The 19056-nt window shown below is 43.0% G+C and overlaps 1 protein-coding gene across 1 annotated transcript in view; it reads left to right on the forward strand.

The window, feature by feature from the left end:
• Positions 1–662: 662 nt before the first annotated feature.
• LOC115779445 (uncharacterized) overlaps positions 663–19056 on the forward strand; it is a 95850-nt gene continuing 77456 nt past the window's right edge. Inside the window, exons 1-3 of the mRNA XM_030728119.1 lie at positions 663–931; positions 8361–8482; positions 13456–13503. Of these exons, the coding sequence (XP_030583979.1) occupies positions 874–931; positions 8361–8482; positions 13456–13503 (228 nt within the window). The 5' untranslated portion in view covers positions 663–873. The remainder of the gene's footprint in view (positions 932–8360; positions 8483–13455; positions 13504–19056) is intronic.

Consider the following 19056-nt stretch of genomic DNA (forward strand, 5'->3'; position numbering starts at 1 on the left):
TAATGAACATATTTGAACAATGTTTTTAACTCAGCCAAAAACTTAAATTTTCTGCTAAGTTTGAACTGACATTTATATGATTATATTAGAGTGGCAGTAAAAAGGTTTAAAGCCAACATCATTTCTTCCTGAGGACACTCTCACATATGATGAAGAGTCTGTGTGCTGGCCCCGCTTAACCAAGCAAACAGGAAGCAGCAGCCGCAGAGCTTTTAAAACTGGCTGGTAAAGGGACACGTAAACTTTCCATCCATGAGTTCAGACACATTTCAGAAAGATGTGTGGGGAAATTCCAGAAGCTGTTAATCATTTCCCAGCAGGGAGTGTACGTGATGGTTTGTTGCAACACTGTTGTTTTGTGGAAAAGTCTCATTTATTACATGCTTCTCCCTCACCATGAAACAATGCCAACCATAAACCGTTCTACCCTAAACAAGCAAACAGAAAAGCACGTTTGTGATGTGTGAGTCACGACTTTATGGCAACAACATCTGTTTTTTTTAGACATTTGTGAAAGTATCAAAATAAAGGCTAGTGGACAGCTGCTCTCCCTCTCTCTCTTCCTCTCTGTTTTTTTTCTTCCTGTGGCTTCCTGTCCTGACGCACTGCAGCTCACAGCTGCAATTGGCTGCTCACTTTCACAACTTCCGTTCAAACGAAAACACAGAGCTATCAGCTGACTGAGGGCTGCAGTAGAAAGTGGAGATATGCGGCGGTAAAGTTCTGTTTTGACATGTCAATCCGTCTTTTAACTTTTGTCCGTCTGCAGTGAGGGAAAACTGAGGAATGTTAAAAGGAAGTAGAGGAACCCGCTGGGATCTGGACACAGTCAGACGAGGGTGGAAGAAGTTGTTTCTCAGCAGAGAGTGAGACATGGGCACTGAGTACCAGCCACTGTCTCCTGCAGACTCATGCAGAAGTTTGTTTATAGGTATGTGCTTGACATTTGATGATATGTTACAATTTTCAGTTTATTTGCTCAAACAGAAATGATAGATTGTCCTCTTTTCCTGGAAATGTGTCTGACAGCCAGATGTTTCAAAGTGAAACCACAGCGTGTGTCGTCAGGCTGTGGTTTCTTTCTGTGAGGGCGTGTATGTGCTGTTTTCAACACTCACTGATGCAAAACACAGATTTGAACACATTCATACAAATGTTGGTAACCAGGTTATCCAAGTCACCTTTAAAAAAAATGGTCAGACTGTTCCTTTTAAAAGCCTCAGATGCATTACAAACAGGTCTAATAAATCTGCAGCGTGTACAGAGCTTGGGTTTGTGGTTTGAGGGTTAGAAGAACTCAGTCAGCACTTTGTTTTATAGGTTTTTAAGAGGCTTCCAAATAAATGTTTGTGAGTGATCTTCTAATTGGAATTTAAAAATACTGTTAACCTACTTTTGGAAAAGCATATATGCACCGATCAACCATAACATGATGACCACCTGCCTGGTGCTGCGTTGGTCCCCTTTGCTGTGAAAACAGCCCTGACCCATCGAGGCACAGACTCCACTGGAGCCCTGAAGCTGTGCTGTGGTATCTGCACCAAGATGTTACCAGCAGATCCTTTTAAGTCCTGGAAGCTGTGAGGTGGGGCCTCCATGGATTGGACTTGTTTGTCCAGCACATCCCACAGATGCTCTGTTGGATTGAGATCTGGGGAATTTGGAGGCCAAGTCAACACCTCAAACTCATCGTTGAGTTCCTCAAACCATTCCTGAACCATGTTTGCTTTGTGGCAGGGAGCATTATCCTGCTGATAGAGGCCACAGCCTTCAGGGAATACTGGTTCCCATGAAACGGTCCACATGGTCTGTAACAATGCTTAGGCAGGTCATACATGTCAAAGTAACATCCACATGGATGGCAGGACCCGAGGTTTTCCAGCAGCCCAAAGCGTCACTCTGCCTCTGCCGGCCTGATTTCTTCCCATAGTGCATCCTGGTGTCACTTGTTCCACAGGTAAGTGACACACATTCAGTTCAATTCAATTTTATTTATATAGCGCCAAATCACAACAGTCACCTCAAGGCACTTTGTGTTGTAGTTAAAGACCCAACAATAACAGTCACAGTGACCCCCTGTGACATGCACCCGGCCATCCCACTCATGTAAAAGGAAACGTAATTCCTCAGACCGGACCACCTTCTTCTTCTGTGGTCCAGTTCTGATGCCCATTGTTGGTGCTTTCAGCAGGTCACAGGGGTCAGCATGGGCACCCTGACTGGTCTGTGCCCCAAACACAACAAACTGTGATGGACTGTGTGTTCTGACTCCTTCCTATCAGAACCAGCAGTAACATTTTCAGCACTTTGAGCTGCAGTAGCTCGTCTGTTGGATCGGACCAGCCGTCACTCCCCACGTGCATCAGTGAGCCTCTGCTGCCCGTGACCCCGTCGCTGGTTCACTGCTGTTCCTTCCTTGGACCACCTTTGATAGATACTGACCCCTGCAGACTGGGAACACCCCCACAGGAGCTGCAGGTTTGGAGATGCTCTGACCCAGTCGCCTAGCCATCACAGTTGCTTGTCAAAGTCGCTCACATGCTCACGCTGCCCATTTTTCCTGCTTCTAACATCAACTTTGAGGATAAAATGTTCACCTGCTCCCTGATATCTCCCACCCACTAACAGGAGCCACGATGAAGAGATAATCAGTGTGATTCACTTCACCTGTCAGTGGTCATAATGCTAAGCCTGATTGGTGTATAATATGCTGTTTGCATATAAAAGCTGAAGTCAGTCCGTGCCTGTGTGTCTGTCCTGTTTTGACATCAGATTCAAACGTTTAAAGCAGCAAAAACATGAATTTCCCTCTTCAGTTATCAGACTTCTGGAGGTAAGTTTTCTAATTTGCCAGAAAAAGCAAATGAAAAACAAATAAAGAGCTTAAATATCATTGACATTTAATAATAAGCTATTGGCACAGAGAGCTATAAGTAAACACTGGGCAGCTTCTTAAGGTCACAGTGAGGAGATTTAAATCAGGTCCTTCACATCAGTTTGATTGCTCAAAAGTCTTTGTCAGTTAGCATTTATATGGCAGCGTAGAGGTGTGGTGGGTATATTCACTGAAGAGGCAGCTACTACCAATATGACTACAATGGATGGAAAATTGTTGTGCTTGATTTCCTCCCTGTACGAATCCGAGCCGCAGTTTCATGTTTTTTTTTACATTCATTTATCGTCCTATTTCACAATTCTCCTATGCGTCTCTCATCTCAGAGTTATGATCTTTTAAATTATTAGTTTTTATTTCTCTTGACTTTTGTTTTCACATCAGTTTAGTTTCCTGAGTGGGTTTGCTTGTTTCAGTTTAGTTTTTACTTTTTGAACATGTTTAGTGTCACTTTCACTTTTTAAAATTTTTATTAAGGAAATTTGTTTGGAGCATATTTTCCAGAAGTTCAGCACTTTTTAAAGGCATTTGACTCGGTCGGGTCAACATCTCAGGAAACAAATGTTCCGCAGCCTCTTCGCACCGGTTGTGCTCGCCAATCTGTCTGAATTTTACAATTAAAATAGTTTTATTGTAGTTTTGGGTTTAGTTTAAATTGACTGTGTTTTCAGGCAGAAATTTAAAGTGTGTGCAAACCTCACGCTAACAATGCGATTAACGAGGTTAGCCGGTTGTCCAAAACAGCACCCAGTCTTCTATCAGTGAACTATTATTATCCTTATTATCAGAGTCCATCAACTTATAATGATGCAGTTTGTCAAAATAGAGAAATTTATGAATGATACGGTGTGAGGTGGTGCTGTATTAACATTGCAGGGATTTGAGCTTCACCTGTCTCAGGTCAGGTCCTGCTTTTTACGGTGTTTAGGTGTATCTAAATGCACTGTGTGATTTGATGTATAACCTATATTATTCTGTATGTATGGAGTGCCTACAGTAGACCTAAATGCACTGTAGGTGTGTGATCTCGTTTATAGAGAGACGTCTTCATCGAGCTCTTGTCCCTTTTTTGCTTGTTTTGCCTTGTGTCCATATTACTTAAATGATCGGTGTATGTGTTGCAGTTTGACGAGCAAAGGTGCACGTGGGTACGAGGCTCTGTGTGAAACATCCGGTAATTAAAGAGAAACAAGTCAAATTTACATTTGGTGAGTGAAACAGTAATCCTAGCCTCCATCTAGAGGTGCTCTAGGCCTGCACTTGGAAGTTGTGATGCTCGTGGTGTTAGCTTACAAGTCCCCCAACCCCCACCCAACCCCACCCCCCCGTTGTAGCCAGATGGCTGTCACACAGGCGGTTCCTCACCCAGACCATGCTGATTTCCCATCATTCTTTTGTTAATGAGGTCGTTAGCAATGCAATGGACAATTAAATTATCCCAATCTGGCATTTTCCTCATTTGTTTACTTTGTAGTGCAGTGTGCAGCGTTTGGACCTCGGGTAACACTGCTCAGTTTGCTTCTGTGCAGATTATGGCTTCTGTCCTTATGTTGTTTTCTCTCAAGTTTCATGTGTGATACTGAGCAGCGGTGAATTAAAACATCACTGACACGCCTGCAACTGAAGCTCCTTTCAGACAGTCGAGTAGCATAAACAGAGCTTCTGACAGAGTGTCGGTGCTTTGTGATAAAATCCTCACCCTGTATGGAAGCACACAGCTGAGAGGAGCTGCTGCTGTACAGAGCAAGTTTTGTTGGCTGTTAAATCGTGCAGAGAGGAGGACTTGAGCCAGTTAGTGGAGCACCCACCTTCATGTGAAACTCTGCTGAACGCTGACACCACTGACAGTTAATTATGGGAGTCACAGATCACGCAGACGTGTCAGCTCGACTACGATTGACACACTGCATGTTTACATCTCTGTTGTAATGTTGTTTTCTAGTTATTTTCCCAGCAGTAGTGCTGTTATTTAGCTCCAGAAGTGCCCCAGGGCTTGCCATAATGATCGTAAAAGCAGCACAGATTCGGGGGAGTGAAATGTTAAAAAGGACTTGTGCGTATAATTGGTGAACCTGCCATCACAGTAACTTTGGCAATATTTTGGGTCAGGCTGTTGAATCGCTCAGACTGCCTGTTAGCTAGAGTGTCATACTCTATAGGTATGTCTGTACATGGCTCCATTATTTTCCACAAACTCTTCCCCCACATACAAACTTATTTTGACAGTGACTGAAAACCAACTAAACCTGATATACTGTTAGGCAGGCAGACTAAAGAGGAGCAAACAGATGAATTTTGACAAACTGTAGTGTGTGCAAAGTGTGTCAGTAGAAGCAGTAGGCCAGGAGGGTGGTGTCAATAACAGGGAGGTGAGGCAAGCAGCTAAACACCACAGATTTGTCTCCAGATGCTGGCTCTAGAACGGAGTCAGAAGTAAAAGTTTAGGGTGTCCTGCTTTATCTGAGATATTAATGCCAAGTGAAATATGTGCATGGTCAGTAATAAAATCTGCTTACACAGATTATGATGGGTTGCATTAAAGACTCTTCCTTTGATTAAAAGATTTTTCATCTGAGGGTAGAGTTTCACCTGAAGCACTGCAGATCAGCGAGAGGCCCAAAAGAGACAGGAGCTTCTGAGGCAGCAGTTCATCCTCCTATCAGACGGGTGCACGGATGACAGCTACCCTCACTGCCGCGGCTCTGTGTTTCTCTGAAACCAGCAGATGTGGCTCCTAGCTACTGTCCAGTATTTAGCTTCAAAGCTGCTGCTCGGGAATCATCACTGACGACGATATTGGCAACGCGTGCTGTTAAATCGGAGGCGCTGGTTGCAGCACAGTGGAGCATAAAGCGGTGGATGGATGTTGTGGCTAACCCCAGCCTGGGGCCAGGACCACATGTCTGGCAGCTCACACATGATGTATTCCTCTCCAGTTTCATATGCTATAACTTGTTTTGAGAGGTCACCTATCCACATGGCTGAAGGTTTACCCAAAATGAATATTTTTTTAGTTTTCTCCAGTGAATTATGAGGACGCGGCTCAAACATGAAGGATCCTGTGTATTACACGACACTGATGCTCAAAGCCGGTCAGAAAAAACTAGATTGTGTCTTTAGATTGTGACAGTGGCTGCAGAACTGATCTGGTTGCAGTTTTTAACAGAACTTAATTGTGTTTTCAGCCCTGAAACTTTCATGTGGAACAAAACAGGAATGAGGAAAAATACAGGAAAAATCATGTGAATTTTAAAAATGCTAAATTTTGACCCACCTCTGCGTATTTTTGAGGGCTTGGAAAATATTCATAGTATTACAGTAAAATTATTTGTGGCTTCATTTAATATAGTAAAGTTATTGCACAAAGACAGCATCAGCTGATTCTGAGAGGGTCAGGTGGGAGTCACCTGACCGATTTATTTTTATGAAACGACCCCATTTTACATGGTTCAATCACAGGTCCAGCTGCACCAACAGTATTTTTACAGTAGCAGCAGGTTATGCTGCTGCAGAGAGTTGTCACCTGACTGCAGCTAATGGAAGAGTTTTTAGGATGTTTGAACTCATTATGTTGGTTTTATGTCTCTCTGCTGCTCCCGAGCGTACGCTAACTGCACATCAATGCAGACACATTTGGCAACTCTCTGGTGGATGTTGTGGAACATTTAGGTGCTAAAATATTTCTCAGTTATTGTTTAAGTACTGTTTGAAACTCCAGCCAGGTGTTCCTAACGCTGCTGCTGCTTCTGAAGCTGTTTGCTGGTCGCGTTTTTAGGCTAAACGCAGCTTTAAGGTTTGTTAGTCGTGTTCGGCTCAGAAGTGTTTTTGTTTTGTAAATTTTCACCTGTCACATGACCGGATCTCTGCTTTTTTCCCTTTTTTATTTGGGACTGCCGTCATCTCACTGTGAACTCATGGACGCAGTTTTGTAGAAGCTGCTCTGACTGAATAACTGAACACTGTATTATCCACATGCTAAACTCAGTGAACCCATGAAATCTGAATTCAAGCTTACAAATACAGATTTAAATATATTTGCCCTTTAACGTTTTCTGAATGAATAAATGGGAAACAATATTATTTTTATTTTTTTCATGTCTTTATTGAGTTGGATTTGATGTATTTTTCTGTATCTTCTATATTGCCTCTAGCTTATCAAATATAACCCACAGTTTAGTTGTAAGCCACCAGGACATTTGATAAAAGCCTGTCAATTGAATCTCCCACCGCGTCACATACACATATTGCTGTGGAAATGTCTTATGTCCTGAGCTTTCTCAAAGTTGAAAATGTACAGACTGCTAACTATGGAGCAGCCCATCTGCAGAATAACCCTGTGAAGCTTTTATTGTCATTTTTCTTCCAACTCCAAATGTTAAACTCTGATAGTGTAGGAGCTTTGCATGGTGCACAGCTCAAACTCACCCATGTTCACCTCATCGAGCCACTGTCTGAAAGTTTAGGTTCCTGTCCTGTACCCTCCTTCCTCTAAGCAGACTTTCTCCTGATTGGCTGTCGCGGGCCCTTCTGCCCAGCGTCGTGTTTTTTCCCCTGAGGTTCTCTTATTGTATTTCTTCTGTGTTCCGAGTTTCTCGTGGTTCTGATCCTGAGCTTGTTCTTGTATTTGCTCTCCTTATCATCTGGTCCCTCTGTGTGTTTGTCCCGTTCCTCCTGCGTGTTGTGTTCAGTTTTATTCCCAGTGTTGTGTCACGTCTCCGTCCAGTTGTTTCCTGTTTTGCTTTCACTGTCTCCTGTGCTCTGTGTGTAGTTGTCCTTGTCTTGTCTGCTGTGATTACTTGCAGCTGTGCTCCCCACCTGTTCCCTGACTATCCCTGTGCGTTTATTGTCTCAGTCTTCCCCTGGTCTTCCTGTGCTCTCCGTTCTCCCAGTGTTTCCTGGCGCCTCCTTCAGTTTAGGTTTGCTTTAGTTTCGCCGCGGTTCGTTTAGTTGCTCTTAGCTGCAATAAAAGCTCGCTATTTACTAATCACGACTGCCTCTGAGTCCTGCGTTTGGGCCCTCACCTTTTTCACAGTCTGACCATATTAGGATATCTGCTCCCACTGACATCATACAGATCCAAGAGGAGAAAAAAGCGTTCTGACACAGTGTATTTAGAAGGCTGAGCTTTTGGATAACAGGGATCACTTGTAAATAGTCTGACATCATTTTTTTGGAAACTCTGACCGTGTTTAATATGAGCGTTTGTTATTTTAACAGGTTATATGTGGCAGAAAATAATGAAAAAGCATCATAAGCTCAGATTTCCTTCTCCACATTCCCACAGGGAATACCACGAATGTCTAATGCTCCATGGAGCTGTACTGTGTGTGTGTTGAATGCTGTAATAGGAAATAAGTATCATATACATGGGTGAGTGTTTGATATGAATCTTAACGTGAATCAGGGATTAGCCTTTGATCCAATGTGAAACCATTCATAATCTCCATCTTCTGCTCTTCTTCCACAGAGACATCAGAGTGCTTTATATGCAGGGATGGTGAACTTAAAGCCAGTGACCCGCTGAGGAATTTCTGTGACTGCAAGAATTTACTTGCCCATCACGTGTGCCTGTCCACATGGATCCAGAGGGTAAGAGAGACTTTCCACGTAGGGAACTGTGATATTTAGAATTTCAGTCTGGTTGTTTTCAGCCGTTTGTCAGATTGTGAGCAGAGAAACGTCTGTGCCGCCTTTCCAAAAGTGACTAAATGCATTCGCCGTCTTGCCTTATTGAGACAAAACATTGCTGCCTAATGAGCTAGCTTTCAAATAGAAATACCAATTAGTTTTAATGAGGGTTGCTAACAATGGTGACACGTCATCGTTATACAGTTGAAACACGGAGGCCAAGACAGTGAGAAGTACCTCTTAATGGACTGGACGAAATCCAGGAAGCTATCAAGAGCCCGGCACCGGTCACCTACACAGAGGAGCTCATTAACATCTGTAGTCCTTCTTGAACCAGCAGTTGTGCTAACACAGCGCAGGGATGTGGTGCTTTTGCACTGCACCTCCCAAAAGCTCCCTTTACACTCTTCTCAGTTGATAAAATCGAAGTTTCCGTAGGTGGCATGCATTTCTTTTTCTGTTCAGTCATGGAGCTTCTTTCTGCTCATGCTAATTACTCTTCCACCATTAATTCCCAACAAACTGCTGCTGCTGTCGCTGCCAGAAATTGGATTGCCAGAATGTATAATTACCGCTGTGTACCAAGTATTTTCCCAGAAATAAAAGCTAAAAGCTAAAAAGTGAGTGAAGAGGTGTGTTGATGTGAAAATGTAAATTCAGCAGTGGACTTTAACACCTCAGCTGCAGTCTTTCACAGAAGTAATAAACCTTCTCTGTATGCAAATTCGTTTTTATGTCGCAGGACATGAAAGTGCACTTTACGAGCTTGTTCCTTTGCTTGGACAGATGCACTGATGCACTGTTCAGTTTTACATAATGTGATCACTGTACAACTGCATCATACAGCAGTAATCACAATATGACTCTAAAGTACTGTTTTTTAGCTCTGAGAGTCGTAGCAGACAGCGCTGTGGACGTGAAAAAGATTGAACGATTGTTATGTGAATGGGTCCTTTTAGGCCCGGAGCCTCCCGTCTCACCTACCTTGTGTCTGCAGCAGCAGGTAGCTCTGATAAACCGCCGCTAACGCCAACCTGCAGACTGACGGCGCTCGGAAAAAGCTGCTAAATATAACAGCCACATATTTGCCTAAACAGTGGGCGCCAACTCGGGCTGCTTTTTCCAGTCGGCTTTGGAAATACTGGTCAGTTAAACAAAGCATTATTTTATTATTCTAAGACGTTATGATACCACTCACCATTAACAGGTCTGCGGCCCCCACAGAGCGCTCCAACAGGAAGTCATAAATGAGTGTGGTGGAAAGTAAGCAGGTGACAGCTGTGCTGATCAGCTGATTTTCTAAATGAACATATGAAACGTTGCATAAACTACATTCAGCGCAGGCGCGTGGATGCTAGTCTGCAATTAAAGGGAGGTTACTAGTGCTAGCTCTGCTAAAATTAGCTGCACTCAGAATAATCTAATAATCTAACAGTAATTAGATTAAAAATTTTGCGTGTGCAATGTTACACAATAGCTGTTTCACTGCAGTTCAGGCGTGAACAAGCAGTCCGTTTCTTCACTTTGATTGACACTAGCTGTAACATGTTTTTTGCCAGTGTGCACAAATTTGTAGGAAACACATTTAAACAGGAAGTGTGTTTCCTGTCAGAGAAAATGGGGATGCATCGCCATAACAACCATGGACACAAAGATGTGGCGACTGGTGTTTAACCTAAACCTACCCGAGCTGCTGTTAATGCCTAAACTGATTCAAGCTGAATATTTTTATTTAATAATGTTCTTAAAAATTCTGCAAATAGAGCTCGACGAGCTCCAACCTCCTCGTTTATTTTTTTTTCGTTTAAAAGTGGAAAATATTAATTTTGTGTGCATGGCATGAATCCTGAGGGCGGACTGACCGAAGTCATGTTCAGGGAGATGTTTGTACTGAGTGAACTGCCTGAGGCTGGAGTGCATCCAGCACACGGTTCATCTTTCAACAACATTTAAACAAAATGATCTGATTATTATTATTATTATTTTAAGCAGTATTTGTATAATTTGTCTTTTAGCTCTTGCTCAGGTTTGAAGGTTTTCGGAGTGTTTTCAGACTTGTTTGCTAGTTTTTTTTCTTCTTTCATTTGAACGACTTATTTTCCTTGTTTTTCTCAGTCCTCCTCTATAACTCCATCACACCCAGACTGCTTGTGAATTAAATGCTGTTACGTTCTGTCCCCATTTGGGATGTTCTTGGCAAATGAACAAATAAATAAATACATTTCAATACATGAAAAAATAAAATTGAGGGAAAAGCTTGTTGTCCTTTAATGATCCACTTTGTTTGCTTCGTTTTCACTCAGTACTCGAGCTGACAAACTCCACCCAGACAGCTATAAAGACTTTAAAGTTGCACGGTGGGAAATGTAGTCTCCGGTCTTTGGGGAGCTAAAGCCCTTCTAATGGGAGGACGTGTCAGTACAAATCCCAACCATCTGATTTTGGATCTGACTGTAGAGCCAAAGAGCAAATAAAGAGTAATTTCATCTGTGTCACTAATGCACGATTCTATTTGAGGTATAAACAGATTCCAGCTGTATGTAATAACATCGAGATCTAATAATAATGTATGCGCTGCGCAGCACACCGATCCTTGTAGATTAATCAAAGAGAAAATGTGCGTCTGCTTGTTGTGTCGTCCACTCCTGAGAGCTTTGGGTCTCTTTGGATACTCCACAAGTGGTAGACAACATGCTACAGCAGACCTTTCATCTGCACTACCCAGCTGTCAGAGTGAAGAGCCTCTTCCATTAAGTGTGTGTCTTCCCACTATACAATTATATACAGACATACACAGGCTTATGAAGCAGGCACGCTGCACACTCTCGGATGAGCGTGTGTGCTGATGCTACCAGAGTACTTTTTGTGTTTGTGTGTGTGTGTGTGAGAGAGAGAGAGAGAGAGAGAGAGAGAGAGAGAGAGAGACAGAGAGAGAGATGCTGCCATTTAGAGTGCTCGGGGTTGGGAGCCCCTTTCCCTTTTTACGGAACAGAAATCAGCAATTGACCTGTCACTTTTGCTCTGATAGCCATCTCTGGAAAGCAGGTCATGCACATATGTCTAAAGTGCCTCTTAACCGCATTTTATGAAGCCAGAAAATGTAATCCAATAATGATTTGACTTGAGAGAGAGACAGAGCCAGCCAGCTGGGAGCGATACCATGCACAGTTACCACTCCTCTAAAAGCAGCTTGTACAGGAGGGGGGGGGAATCCACATCCTTATTTAATTTCAGCCACAACAGTATCACACAGATGTTGTCACTAAAGAGTGGGCACGCACAATTCAAACACAGTGAAACACCGCTGGCATTCATTTCAGCTGTTGATACATACTTCAGCATGTTTGCAGCAGAGGACTGTCTGAGTGATTATTGTCTGCACTGAGGCAAAACATACGCTCTCTTTTTTTAGACTGCCTCATTTGGCCCCCTCCCCCTCCTCCCCACTCAGGTTCCTAAAGACAAATAGCATGGCACAGAACTAATTAGTAACCAGGAACTAGTTAGGAGATGCCCTTTGAAAAACACGTCCTGAGGCGGGATTTAAATATATGGAGAGAGTCAGTGACTGAGTGTGCCTGGGAGATCCCGGCCTCCAGGCGCGGCAGCACTTTGACCTCTGACCCTCATTATAGGGAGTGCATTCCTAGAGGGGTGAAACCCCTCGCAGCACGAAGTACAAGGGCATGAGAGGACTGTATAGCACCAGCTGAGAGTGGACTGGTGTGAGCACTGCCTGCCCACTCACTGACAGCTTGAGTACTTGGATCTCTGCAGATAAATTCAGTTTTTGTCCATCTGGTTTCATTATATTGAGGTTCATAAAAAAAAAAAAAAAAAAAAAAAAGGCTTTCTAGAATTTGTAATTCGAAGCGTTTGAAAAAAAACACAAAGAAGAAAAAGAAGTCACGCTGAAGCGCTAAATATAGCAGAGATTCAGCGGCGAATGTGTGAAGAGATGAAAAACATAATGAGATGCAGAGAAGATGAGTTTAGATGCTGACATGCATTAGATATGTTTCTCATTTGTGATAAATTTGTTTGGGTGCACGACTATGTCTCCCTTTAATTGCGAGTTAAGTGTCTAACCCTCTCCTCTCTCTCTCGCTCTCATTGGCTGACATCTCTGCAAACAGACCTGGTTTACATTCATCAAACCAACACTTGCAGCAATCAGGCCACAGTGCCAGGGGCAATGGTCCTCTTTATAAAATCACATTGCCTAATAGCAGTGTTCTATAATTATATGCCATTAACATCTATCAAAATGTGCTCCTGCATGCCGTGCATGTTAGCAGTTTGTGTACGCACAAATGCTTTTCTTGTCATTGGCCTCTTTGGGAAGCTTAAAGATTGTTCTTCGATGTGTTTCTGTCACGTGAGGTGAGCGTGCGTGCAGCTTGTACCTGTTTTTATTATTTACTGCAGTCACACAGAATCAGCAAAACACAAACAACAGTGTAGTTCCTGAAATGTTGCTTTCTGTGTGTGTGTGTATGTGTGTGTGTGTGTGTTTCTGTTTTGTGAAATATTGATGTTTCATATTTGTTTTTGCTTTTTTGTTGTTCTTTATTGCATTCTTTGGATTGTGTCTCCTCCTTTGTCTTCGTGTCTTGTGAAATGCTTTAGTCTGTATTTTTTTTTTTATGTACGATTTTTTTTTATGCTTATTAAAAAAAATGAAGCCGTGTTTTTGCTCCTCAAGGCCACCATACTATACAGGCTTTTAAGCAATTTAATTAAATTAGCATTGTTATGCATAGTGCACCTTTGGGTTTAGAATAGTGCACCATTTCCTTAACAAACTTAATTAGTTTATTGATCAAAACACAAACAAATGATTTATTGCTCATGCGTGTCATTCAGCAACTTCAGAGCTGCTGTTTTCACGGCTCACTGTCATTAAATTACTTTTAAATATTGTTTCCTTGCAGGGATGTGGGAGTGAAGACAGGCTGCGGTGCATCATCTGCAAGGCCAAGGTAAGCGTATTGATGAGCGTGTGCGTTTCGAGAAGGGGAGTATGATATGAAATTCAGTGAGATATCTGATCATGTCTCATTCTTTTAATCTTTACTGTGTGAAATGTGGATGGTACACATTTAAACAAACCCCAGTTAAGCCATTAAACAGCGTCTGCATCTCACAAACAGATTTAAAGAGAGCAGATCTATAATACTAATGAGCAATCAGGTCTTTGTTTTGCTCTGTGATTTAGCTGATTTGCCAGCAGTTGTGTTGCTTATGAGCTGTAAGCTGTCTTTTATTCCTTATTATTGCAGCCGAACGCTCGCTGCAGAAAAGGAGGGCGAAACATTATAATATTTGGCAGGGGATACAAGCCATGTAATGACAAAATCTGTATTCATTTCGTGAGCAGAAATTAATCATGCTTTCCTGTGTTACATTCCTAATGCAAATTTTCTGTCAACACATTGTGTCTCCTGTTTGGGAGTTTATTCGTTTGAAATGGTGGAGCTGATGTGTCATCACAGATGGGCCTGCATGCTGGATAAGGTGGCCACATTACTAACCATCTCAGATTAGGAAGTATGCTGTTGATGTGTTGTATGTATTCATGCTTGTGCCGTGGGTCAAAGCATCACAAGCTGGCTGCGCAGTGTTTTATTCATTGTTTGCTCTCCAGTGTCGGGTTGGCTGTCTGCTCCCGTGTGTGTGTGTATGGGAGGGACCCACTCGCTGGGAGAAAATGTCACAGTAACTTTGACGACGACCTTTCGGGAGTTGAGGATATTTTAAACATGAAATCATGCGCGCACACATTCAGATTCTCATTCTGCTGAAATTAAATGAAACATTTAGCGTGGAGGGAAGTCTCCAGTGACTTTTGTTATTCGTCCAGGAGCCACTGGGGGTCAAAGGTCAGCTTGCTTTAAGTGTGATGTTGTTTTCTGCCAGCAGGGCGGTCAGTGTGTTTTTTTTAAGTCCGAAACAGGACTAAGAAGTTAGATTCGTCTCGCTTTCTGTGTCAGGGAATATAAACTATAATGATGCCGTGAGGATTGTGTCCAGGTTTCCATTTTTCCAAATAGCTTTCCAGTCTTGCTCTCCTTAAAGTGGGCATTTCTTCTTTCAGCTCTAAGACGTTCCCATTGAAGCAGGTTTGAGCTTCGATGCGGATGTGCTGCCACGCCGCTCCGGTAAAGCACTTTCTAACAAACTGGAGTCGTGATATTGAGGTCCTGCTTCTCCTGGAATCTCGACTCCCTCGGATGAATGATTTTTAGAGCAACTTACTTTGAGGTTGAAAAGAGGCGACAAATCACAAGGTGGCAAAGAAAGGAGCAGTCCTTCATGTTCTTATGTCTAATTCCAGAGGTGTGCGGATGCCTCCGGGCGTGCTCCAGTCAGGGCAGTTTTTCACATCAAAAAGAAAACTGACCAGAAAGAAATGAGCACTAACACGAACACCCTAAAAAGCATTCGGTATCACAGAAGTCATATTTGGGTAAAAATATATTTGAGGTATGATTTTGACCCGTGCCTCATCCATTTCAGTTTCAGAGGGATGAATTCCACCATTTTTCCGCAAAGGTGTCGTCTGGCATCAGCAGTATTGCATGCCGGGAGCAAACTACACCCTGAAAGAGCAGCAAAGTCTGAGTTTGGAGGTCGGCAGCGCGGCAGTGCCATAAATTCTAAGACTATTAACCGGGCGACGGGTGTTCAGGTCCCATTTGGGAGCTCTGTGTTTTTCCCACTCGCTGTTTGCGCCGACTCGCTGCTCAGATTGAGATTTAGGTTAGAAAAACCCGATATTTCTAAGAATCACCCGTAAAGGTAACGTGCATTCAGACTGCAGAGAGGCGGGTCCACACCGAGCGACTTCAGTACCGCTGCGGCACCAACACCAGAGGAACTTCTCCTTTCTGGCATTTTTAAACACGCTGACTCACACTTTCAATTACATTTTCATTTCATTTTAGCATAAGACACAAATCCTGCTGCTCTGTTATCCTATAGATGTAATCATCCTCCTGACTGTGGGGCTGCGAGTTACCGATTTGCTGCTAAAATGAAGTCCACATGATATATAAAGAGAAGTTATGGAAACACTACTGTGAGCTGTCACACTCCCCTGCAGACTATCACCTGACTGTAATAATGTAATCCAGTGTTGAGGCCATTTTCATTACTTTCCTTCTTCCCTGACAGTATCTGGCTGCGGGCAATCACATTTTTTAGGTGCTACAACCATCCCTCCCCTTCTTTTAGCTACGAGGGGACATTTCTTGCACTTCTGCAGCATCTCCAACTGACTGTTGCACTTGTCCTCGCCTATTGTACCGATGGCATTATCATCAATTATTAATGCTGAGGAGTAAGTGTCTGAGAGACATCCCACTGAGAGACCAAACAGCCATGAACAGGGGTTAGTGGCAGGACCAGTGAGTGCTGCGAGTGGCGGCTGCACCATTTAGAGAGTGATTGTTGAGAAGCTCCTACGGTATATTGATATGAACTCTGCGCCAGTAAGTTAATGCATCAGTATAATAACATTTTAATGTCTGTAGTGGCACGGGCATTTAATATTTGTCCACAGAGAGATGTATATGTAGATCTGCAATGACTCTAATGATGGTGATAATCATTTTGTCCTGCGCAGCTATCACTCTGTAATGCATTACTGCAATCACCCTTGGTTAACATTAAGAGGCTTTAGCCATTAAGACTTTGAGCAAGCAGTGCTCATCATAGTTTCCGATTCAGTTCGCCGGCCGTTTCATTTTCCATCTTTATTTTCATTCTTGAAGCTTCTTTTTTCCTGTATGTTGTTTTCCCCTTATTGCAACGGGGTCTCAAATGTGGGCCATTTGTATGAGTTATGCTAATTTGTTGGGGCAACGAATGCATTAATTTCATTAGCACATGGCCTCAAAGCAATAATTACCAGAGTAGGTGTGTCAGAAGCAATCATGTTAAAATTTGCCAGTTAATTATTAAGATTTTGTTCTGAGGGACCTGGATTTGACACGAGTCGCCGAGGGAAAAAAAGAGAGGAGAAAGTTAATGCATTCCAGTGGCCGAGACTAGGTGCTTGTTGTTGAACACAGTGGGGGTGTCTGCGGCATTGTGCGCCTACTGGCAGGATTTTTTTTGCATGTTGACAGCTCACATTCTGGACTAATTACCACAAATAGGAGAGGGCTAGCTGGTGCTTGGTCAATCCAGGGGGGTGTAATTATAAAGAAAAGAAGGTCCGGTAGGTCCTGAGCCGCCTGATGGCCCCCGCTCCCTCAGATTGCAGTCCACTGAAGAAGATATTGGTGGTGGCTTGTGATGAACAGATTCACAGCTCCCTCCCGGGCCTAGATTGGATCAGGAATATATATTTGCAGCTTCACTGTGAAAGCAGGATGTTTAATTTTCTTGGCACAAGGCTTTGTAACAGTAAATTATAGCAGGTTTATTATAGCAGGCAAACAATGCAGGGTAGCAAAAGCAAATGTGGATGTCTTTAATCAATCGTGGGGGGTCAAGCCTGCATATCAAGCTTCTTATGAGTTTTGATTGTGTTGATTCTAACAGCAGTGATTTTAATTCAATGCACTGATCACATGTAGCCCTCTAGTACGTGCATTACTTAAACATGATGGCATGTGTTTGAAATATCTGACTATTTACTTGCTGCTTAAACAGATGAACACCCCAGAAAAGTAAAAACAAAGATGCAGAGTGTGCTTTGTGACATGCAGGGGCTTTATACTTGGAACAAGAGTTGGGTTTCTCCATGGCAACTAATGCACAGTACATGATGACAAGGATTGGCCCATTTAGAAAAGTGGTTTTAAGTCATTCAACAAACACTGGAGTCTCTGTAGCTGAATGCTCTCTGAGGCCACGATGCCGCATAAATGCAGGGTGACTCAGAGGTTTTAGAACTGCACGAGGTACACAATGCATATTAATCGAATAGATGAAGGTTAATAACTTATGGAAACTTAAAATGCTGCATTTTTTTCACTTTTGGTTGTTTATGTGGGTCTGAGTCATGGAGGCAGCAGCCTAAGCAGACACCCCAGCCACCTTCTCCGGCCCAGCTGGACGAGAGGCATCATCTCTCCAGCGTGGCTCCTCCTTGTTGACCCGAAACATCTCACCTGCCCAGGAGGAAAACCTTTCAGATACCTGAACGGCGATGTGGAGTAGCAGCTCCTCACCTTGTGTTTAAGGGAAAGTCGAGCCACACTTTTGCTCAGCAGCCACAGATCGTGGCCGTATGTGAGGCTAGATCTACTGACTGACTGTTAAACCTCTCTTTTCACTACAACAGACATCAGTGGGCTCTGTTACAGCTGAACCTTAGAGGAGACCAGCATGAACATTCAGGGGCCTGAGAAATGCTGTGGAATTAGATTCACTGGAAGCAGCACTTCTACTATACAGGGCAATGTTGTTGTTTAACTGAGCGTCTGTCCTTCATAAAATGAGATTCTTCCATTGCTTTAACAATAATTATCATCAACCAAGGACAAGACAAACTACAACCATCACAGCTGTAGCAGACTGCACAGAGCTCCTCCAGCCATGCTAAATATTCCACTTTGGTTTTTACACGCTGGTATAAAAATGCTGTCTTCTGACATTTCAGCTGCTCTTTTGTGGATTGGACTTGATTTATATCGCGAATAATGACTTTAGTGTAAATCTGTTTTTGCTCCTCCCTCTGTGCACACTGTTGCTGATGCTAATGACAGAGACGCGGGCAACTTTGTTTCTCCGCTTTAAGCACGAAGAGGGAATAATGACGGCCGAACGCTTCTGTGCTTCTGTTTTCACATGTGTGAAGGTGGTTAATGGTAACAAAATGACATTTATTACACTCAGTTTGGTACTGTGTTAGCGTGTTACAGGGGCCTGTTATGTGATTGGTGCTTTGTTTGAAATTAATGGTGTCTTCAGTGAACTGGAATCCATAATTCAGAAATGAGCCCAAACAGAGCAGCACTCAAACCCGAGAGCTTCAAATCTTTCAGCACCGTTAGCGAACCTTCTCCGCCTCTTGTCTCTCAAGTGTCTCCTTAAAGGTGCTAGCATTTACACTCCCAGCCTCCCCCTCTGGGGGGAAAAGTTAATCATCACTTGATTTTATATGGAAAGCAGATTATCCTTTGATTTTGATGAATGCAGCAGCTGCCAGACACTTCATTTGACTAAAAGCAGGACATTGTGCCGAGGCCTCTCGTATGTCACTAAGCCTCTGTCAGGACAGCGCCGTGACAGGAGATGACACATGAAAGGAATTCCTCCTCGTGGCTTTCCCAGGACAATGGAACATGGCCTTGAGGTAAATGTGTGTGCGTGTATACACACACACACGATGCTTAGCTGGGCACTCAGCAGCATCTCTTTGTAAATCTCTTCAGACAATCTCCTTTTTTTCTTTAATAACTGTTTTAATAAGTATGGATTGGATTGTAGTTTAGTTCATGAATCTGTTTAACCTCCAAGTGACCATTTATGACCCCATCTGTATATTAATGTGCGCAGCTGTGGTGTCTTAATTGTAGAAA

The sequence above is a fragment of the Archocentrus centrarchus genome, chromosome 4, assembly GCF_007364275.1.
Source record: "Archocentrus centrarchus isolate MPI-CPG fArcCen1 chromosome 4, fArcCen1, whole genome shotgun sequence".
Taxonomy (NCBI): Eukaryota; Metazoa; Chordata; class Actinopteri; order Cichliformes; family Cichlidae; genus Archocentrus; species Archocentrus centrarchus.